At 42.4% G+C, this 7,787-nt stretch overlaps 1 protein-coding gene across 1 annotated transcript in view; it reads right to left on the bottom strand.

Moving 5' to 3' along the window:
• The window catches only part of Nup160 (nucleoporin 160), a 70,084-nt gene extending 66,429 nt beyond the window's left edge, over window positions 1-3,655 (bottom strand). Inside the window, exons 1-2 of the mRNA XM_050124294.1 lie at window positions 3,512-3,655; window positions 3,150-3,261 (exon numbers count right to left, since the gene is read on the bottom strand). Of these exons, the coding sequence (XP_049980251.1) occupies window positions 3,150-3,261; window positions 3,512-3,611 (212 nt within the window). The 5' untranslated portion in view covers window positions 3,612-3,655. The remainder of the gene's footprint in view (window positions 1-3,149; window positions 3,262-3,511) is intronic.
• Between the last annotated feature and the right edge of the window lie 4,132 nt (window positions 3,656-7,787).

Below are 7,787 nucleotides of genomic sequence, written 5' to 3' on the forward strand. Positions count from 1 at the left end.
TCTCCTCAGATTCCAGTTAGTTGCCTCTGCAAATTCATAGGTTCTATGCCCACCAACTAACTACAAATTGAAAACCAAACCAAACCTGTGTTTGTATCTCTATTCTCTTTTCAACATCCCACTACGCAGCACAACAATTATTTACATAGTATTAACATCATATAAAGCACTGAAAGTGGGCTAGAGTGAACTAAAGTATGTGTGGCCAGGCAGATCACCTGCGAATACTGTGCTGTTTAACAGCATGGGGACTGTTTGCACACTGAGCTGTCTGAAGAGAGAGGTGCTGGAACCAGTCCTTAAATACAGACGGACACTGGCTCTTTGCCTTTATCCTTATCCTTAGGGCCCCCCCCCCTTTTTTTTTTTCATTCCTTTTCTTGAGCTATATATTTTTCTCTGCTCCCATCCCCTTCTACCCTCTCCCATGATCCCCATGCTCCCAATTTACTCAGGAAATCTTGTCTTTTTCTACTTTAGGGCCCTTTTCTTAGCAGTACCAGGTTATACTTAAGTGACTGCCAAAGGTTTCTCCTTTACTCCATCTTGTGATCACACTGACTTCAGAATGAGAGCAACAATCAAGACTAAATTTAAATTATATATAACACGTATATACACACACACACGCACAAACATACACACACACACACACAAATCAACCAACTTAGTCTTCCTTAAATTTCAGCCTTTAGTTTATCCCACTGCTCCTTTCAGATAAATATATTCTTTTATTAAAATTGTTCTGACTAGTGCTTACGATGGCACATACCTTTAATCGTGGCACTCTGGAGATAGAGGCAGACAGATCTTTGTAAATTAGAGGCCTGTTTGGCTACGTAGTGAGTTCCATACCAGCAGGGAATACACAGTGCAACCTTGTCTCCACCTACCAACTCCTCACACACACAAAAAGTTAACAGTTTGGGGGCTCTAAGGATGGCTCAGGGATTAAGAACACCTGTTGTTCTTTCAGAAGATCCAGGTTTGATCCCCAGCACTCACAACCACCCCTAACTCCAGTTCCAAGAACCCAGACGACCTCTTCTGGTCTCTAAGGGCACCATGTATGCACGTAAGTGCACACAGGCAAAACACTCATACACATACTTTCTAAATCTAAAAAATTTATTTTCAATGTTTTATTCATAAAGTATTTTTGAACTTTATCATTTAAAATAAATTTTCTTCATTTTCCTTCTCCAATTTTCACTTCTCTCAAGCAGCTCTCTGCAGCTTTCTTTACCTTGACAGGAGAAATGCCACCTAAAAGTTTCTCACCTTGACTCCTTTTACTGAAATTCAGCTCTTACTCTTGGGACTGCTGTCTTTGGTACATGTAAATTGTGGTGTTAATTTTGACTCAGCTGACTGATTTTACCCACAATAGAGGAAAGAAAAAAAATGCTATGAATAAATCCAGACTTTTCTATTCTTAGAGTAAAAGTTCTAAAAATCTACTCATCTTTGCTGAGAAACAGATAACCTAGCAGAAAATAACTTAAAGCAGAGTACAAAAAGACACCAAAAGGTGGACTGGAGAGACGGCTGAGCAGTTAAGAGCACTGGCTGCTCTTCCACAGGATCTGGGTTCAATTCCCAGCACCCACACTGCAGCTCACAACTGCAATCTATAACTCCATTTCAGGGGTCTGAAACCCTCATACAGACATGGAAGAAAAACACCAATGCACAAAAAATAAGAATAAATGAATAAATAATTTTTAAAAAGTTAAAAATATCCAAAACATCAAGAGCATTTTGTGTTGATATTCTTAAAATTCAAGATGGGTAAAATAAAAATGGACAAAAATTACTCACAGAAGGTCATGCAACTAAAAGAATGATAATACATAGTTATCCAAATGATGTACGTGGAGTGGGTGTGGCCGTCACTCAGGGTGGGCTGATCCAGATGCATCACCTCTGCCTGCACCATGCTTCCTACCATAATGACAATGGACTAAATCGCTGAACCTGAAAGCAAGCCCCAATTAAATGCTTTCCTTTATAAAAGTTGTTATGGTCATAGCGTCTCTTCACAGCAACAGAAACCCTAACAGCCTGGAAGTGTTGGTGCTCGCCTTTAATCCCAGCAGAGGCAGGTGGATCTCTGTGAAGCTACAGAGAAACCCTGTCTCGAAAAAAACAAACAAATAAACAAAAAAAAAAAAAAAACAAGGCTGGGAGATGGTGGCGCACGCCTTTAATCCCAGCCCTGGGGAGGCAGAGGCAGGCAGATCTCTGTGAGTTCGAGACCAGCCTGGTCTACAGAGTTAGTTCCAGGACAGGCTCCAAAGCCACAGAGAAACCCTGTCTCGAAAAACCAAAACCAAAAAAACAAAACAAAACAAAACAAAAAACCCTAACTAAGACACATCCATGGCAGGATATAAGAAGATTCATCCAAGGTACAGAAGTCTAAGCTCCTATCACCTTACCTACCACCCTATCCACATATTTGCCTCCAAAACCAAGTCTCTTTCAGTTAAAACACTGATCTTGGCTTTTCTTCCTGTATCCATCCTCCTTTTCTTTCAGTCTTTCTTTGATATTCAGAATCTTTGTTTCCTGGCCTCTCATCTATCTCAGCTCAAGTTTTGCCCATTTCCCTCCATGATCAACTGGATATCTCTTTGCCCACATCTAGCTAATTTTTTTTAATTGTTTGGATGTAACTGTGACTTTCTACCCTTCCTCCTGGTCAATAACACCTGATTGTCCCATTAGCTTTCTGGGGCAAGCATGAAAATCTGTATTTATATACCTATACCATTAGTTTGGCGTCGGTTTTTGTGTGTGAAATGACACAACAAAAGTGATATCTACTGTATTTCTGTCCTTACATAGCTACAATATTTTGCACCATTTCCCGGTACTCAGCACCATGTATGACATGTACAAGTTCAATCTCATCGGCAGAAGCAGCATCAAAGACTATATTGACACTATAAATATATGTCTAAAATGGGTCTTCAACGTTGTTTACCTGCTAGCAGAATAACTCTCCTAGAACCAATTATGACATGAACTGAAGGCAGCGATTCCTATGTGCAGATTACCGCTGGACGTAATAATTTGAAACAGGCACGAATATTCATACATCAGACAACCCTACCTTCCAGGGGTTTGGGGAACGCAGCACTCACCAATGAATGAACCTGTTTCTGGTGACGGAGAACAACTTGCCACTTTCCACATAATAGAAGCCTCCCGCGCTCTCGCTGTATTTCACGGCTCCAAACACAGCACTGGCAGTCCCTGCAAAATGAATGCGGTCGGCTCGCACACGGCTTCTCTGGGGATGTCAGGCACTGAGGAGTGCTGAGGAAACAGAGTGCAAGGGACTGACAGTGCATACAACAGGACGTGGGAAAAGGAGAAAGAAGTCAGGCTGTGAGACACTGGCTTTGGGCATGTGGACTTGGACAAACCAGGGAGGAGGCCAAAGTCGAACTTGACGATCCCGAAGGGAAGCAGTGGCTCCCATTCCCCCAAGCCCTTTCCGTACCAACGACGCGGGCTGTAAATTCCCGAAAGTGCCTGGGCCTTTCGCGTTCAGCTCCGATCAGCTCCACGAAGCTCCGTTCCAGGGATCCCGCCGCCGCCATCTTCCCGCCGTCGCCGCGAGGCCCGACGGGACAAGGGCGGGTCGCGTCGCTGTCGTCACTTCCGGGGATGTGGCGCAAAGCTGGAGTCACGACGGGTCTGAGTGGCTGAGAACCGCGAGTCTGACTGTCACCCGCGAGTTTTCATCACGAGAATGAGACTAGGAGGAAGACGCCTCGGCCTGCGGTCGCCTGGGAGCGGCCTGGGAGCGGCCAGCGGCGGCGACAGAGGCAGCGCCTTTCCCGGCGGCCTCGAGCAGGGGCGGGGCTGTGTGTGTTTCCATTTTGAAAAGCTGGCGCGGGCGCCGGGGAAGGCCTAAGGGGCCTGTGTCCTAAACCTGGGCCCCCTTCCCCACGGGTCTGATTGCCTAGAAGTTGTCACCCAGCCTCTTCCACGTTCAGAAAAACTGAAGAAAAGTGAATGGAAGAGGGACCTTTTGTGTTGGAATTTTTACGAGACTTTTTTTTTTTTTTAATTTTAACACATCCTCATATATATGCGTATTTTGGGATAGCTCCTTTTCCAGCCCAGATTAGCTTCAAATTCTGATCCTCCTGTCTCCTGAATGCTAGGGTTTCAGGCATATGCCACCGTGACCGACACGGGTCTGATGTGTTGAATTAAACATTAAAACGGCAGCCTCTTGAGCTGATCAAAATGCCACTCAATTTGCAAACGTGCAAATAATTGTGTGTCTGTGGGTTTTGTTTTGTTTTGTTTTCGAGACAGGGTTTCTCTGTGGCTTTGGAGCCTGTCCTGGAACTAGCTCTGTAGACCAGGCTGGCCTCGAACTTACAGAGATCCGCCTGCCTCTGCCTCTGTAGTGCTGGGATTAAAGGCGTGCACCACCACTGCCCAGCCAATTAATTGTTTGGTTTTTTTTTTTTTTTCTTCCCTGGGACCTCTAAGCTCTCTCGAGGTTGAGGCAGGTGTGTTGCTCATTCAAAACCATCTGGGGCTACAGTGAGATTTTTTTTTTTTTTGTCTGTAAATGAATGAGTATATAAAAACTATCTAAATCCAAATTTACAGCTTAACGTGTTCCTTGGCAACTTCATCAGAATCCTAACAGTGGGCTGTTCCAGAACTCTGCCCCAGCAGTCACATTTCCCTTGACCATTTTACTGCCTTAATGAACATGTTTGAGATTGTAACTGCCCACACCTTTCTCAACCTTCCTCTCAGTTTACTCTGAAAATCCAAGTATCCGGGCTTGTGTGGGCAGCAGCTTTGGGAAGCAGGTTAGATCAGGAGTTCTCTAGGTCACTTTCCAATCTGTGTCAAGACAGCCTAAGGCTGTCTGAAACCCTGGCCCAAATCAAACAAAAATCAGTCAAGTGTGGTGGTCCCCCTCTTTAATCCAGGTACTTGGGAGGCTGAAGCAGGTGAATTTGTAAATTCCTGGACAGCCATATAGAGACTCTGTCTCAAAAAACAAAAAAGGTGACTAAGGAGAGGTATAGCAGCTTGCTATTTAAACATGAGAATCCAAGCTTGGATCCCCAACTGTCCCTGATTATAGAGAGACACCCTTTCTACATCTATTTTAGGTCACCTGATGAACATTTTAGCAATTCTTGTTTGTATCTTTAACATACAAACGTGTCATTTCTCTTCACCATAAACAAGGCCTTATTTGACTCACCTTCCTCAGTCTCTCCCCTACCACCTCCCCAATACAAACATGGTTTCTGTTACCCCGGCTAGGCTAGTCTCCAACTTAGTAGTAGCTGATCTTGAACTTCTGACTGTCCTGTTTCCACCCTTAAGTGCTGAAATTACAGGCCTGTGTTCTACAGCCAGCTATGCAGTGCTAGAGACTGAATCCAGGGTTTGGTGTGCACTTCACAAGCACCCTACCATTGAACTAGCTACATCCTCAGCCCTTTTATTATAGCGCTGTCTCGCTCTCTCTCCCTCCTCCCTCTCTCTTTCCTCCTCCCTGTCTCCTACCCTCTCCTTGTTTTTGAAACAGTCTCATGTATCCCAGGTTGGCCTCATACTGCTATATAGTTTGGATGGGTTGGGATAAAAGGGAGATTAGTGTGAGCTTACTCACACTAATAATAACAGTGAGTAATAGTGAGATGAACTATTATTAATAGACAATTTACATTGGTATAGATTCTTGTATATTGATACAAATTCAAATTGTATTTGTTATGTTAAATATGCTCCTATTTCTGTTTACAATATTTATACACCTATGCAAAGTTATTTTGTCATATGATATGCATGAATGTTTCTACCTCTGCTGTGGGACAATGGTCTTGTACCCTGGAAAGATTTGTCAGTTGTATTGCTTTAATAAAATGCTGATTGTCCAGTAGCTAGGCAGGAAGTATAGGCAGGGCAACCAGAACAGGAGAATTCTGGGAAGAGGAAAGACTCAGTCTGCAGTCATCACAGAGGAAGCAAGATAAGAATGCCTCACTGATAAAAGGTACCAAGCCATATGGCTAACATAGACAAGAATAATGGGCTAATTTAAGATGTAAGAATTAGTTAATAAGAAGCCTGAGTTAATAGGCCAACCAGTTTAAGACTAAGGTAGACGTCTGTGTGTTTCTTTGGGAAGGAATGGCTGCGGGACTGAGCGGGACAGAAACCTCTGTCAACATACCTCTGCTTAAGATATTTTGTATATTGATACAATTTTAGGATATATTTATCATATTGCACTATACATTCCTACCTCTAATCAAGATACTTGTACATTGTTTACATTTTGAGGTCATTGCCCTCATTTGCTGCACATTTGTTTAAAGATTGTTTAATATTCTAATATGAAGTCTTAGTCTTTATAGCTATAGGTATTAATCAAAAGTTCAGTAGTCATTCATGTTTGTCATACTAATACTGTTAGACTAATCAGGTTCTTTAGATGCATAGAGTTTGTATTCCGCATAGACAGGTAATCTTCAACACTTCAAAGAACTGTAGAATATGGCATATAAATAACTTAGGATTCTGTTGATGCGACACATGATTAATTCTGGCAACACCAATCTATTCCCAAGAGAATATAGGGCATTGAAGACACTCCACTTGGAGCTTGTTTTCTTCTTAGCAAAACCAGCCTTTGGGCAAAGAACTGCCCCTGCCTCGACCACTGACAAAATGGATGGTGTTCAGACTGGACAAGTAGGATACAAGAAAAAACCTTGCCAAGACAGGATTAGATGGTTTTTCAAATATTTCTGCCTCTGAAAATGGTCTGTCAGTTACTCTAGGCCTTAGCCAAAGTTGGTTGCCCCAATGTTGCAAATAAGACATTGGGTGATTGCCCAGGTAGCCAGTTGTCTCTGTCATTTTTACATTTTTGGAAGTTGCTTGGTTGCATGCACTTCCTGTTTACTCAAGTAATATTATTTCCCTTCTCAGGTCTTTGATGGGGTTGAAGACTAGATAGTTGTAGTTACTTTCTTCTCATGACTTAGCCAAGCCATTTTTTAAAAATTTTTATTTATTTATTATTTATTAGTTTATTATGTATTCAGTGTTCTGCCTGCATGTATATCCCTGCAGGCCAGAAGAGGGCACTAGATCAGGTGGTTGTGAGCCACCATGTGGTTGCTGGGAATTGAACTCAGGACCTCTGGAAGAACAGCCAGTGCTCTTAACCTCTGAGCCATCTCTCCAGCCCAGCCAAGCCATTTTTAATATAAGACTTGGACTCCTTAGGATAGGATAATTATTGAAACATTTAGTCATATTTCATGTTTGATATTGCTTATGCTGGTTGTAATTTTAATTTTTATATATGTTTTTGCCTCTTCTTTTCCCTGGACAAGGCTTGATATTTGTTCTTATAGTATATAGTTTTGTATTAGGCTTAGAACTCTCCTATTTAGACAAAAGGGGGAGGTGCTGTGGTAGCTCCTTCAGTCAATAGCTTTTAAGATACCACCCACTTTGGGCGTGTTCTCGTGTACTATAAATGCAGATGAAAAGTGTGTGTGGCTCTCTCGGCTGCTGGATTTGGTTAGAATTCCCAGTGCATACAGAGGATCATGGATCATTACTCTTTCTGTGAGTTTATACCCAAATAAATAAATCTTTGTTAGAGGATCATGGATCATTACTCTTTCTGTGAGTTTATACCCAAATAAATAAATCTTTGTTATACTCCATTCCAGGCTAATGCAGAACTCTTTTGTATGCCAACAGTAGTTGAG

This window comes from Alexandromys fortis, unplaced genomic scaffold, assembly GCF_014885135.2.
Source record: "Alexandromys fortis isolate MF-2015 unplaced genomic scaffold, M_Fortis_MF-2015_v1.1 scaffold_222, whole genome shotgun sequence".
Lineage (NCBI taxonomy): Eukaryota > Metazoa > Chordata > Mammalia > Rodentia > Cricetidae > Alexandromys > Alexandromys fortis.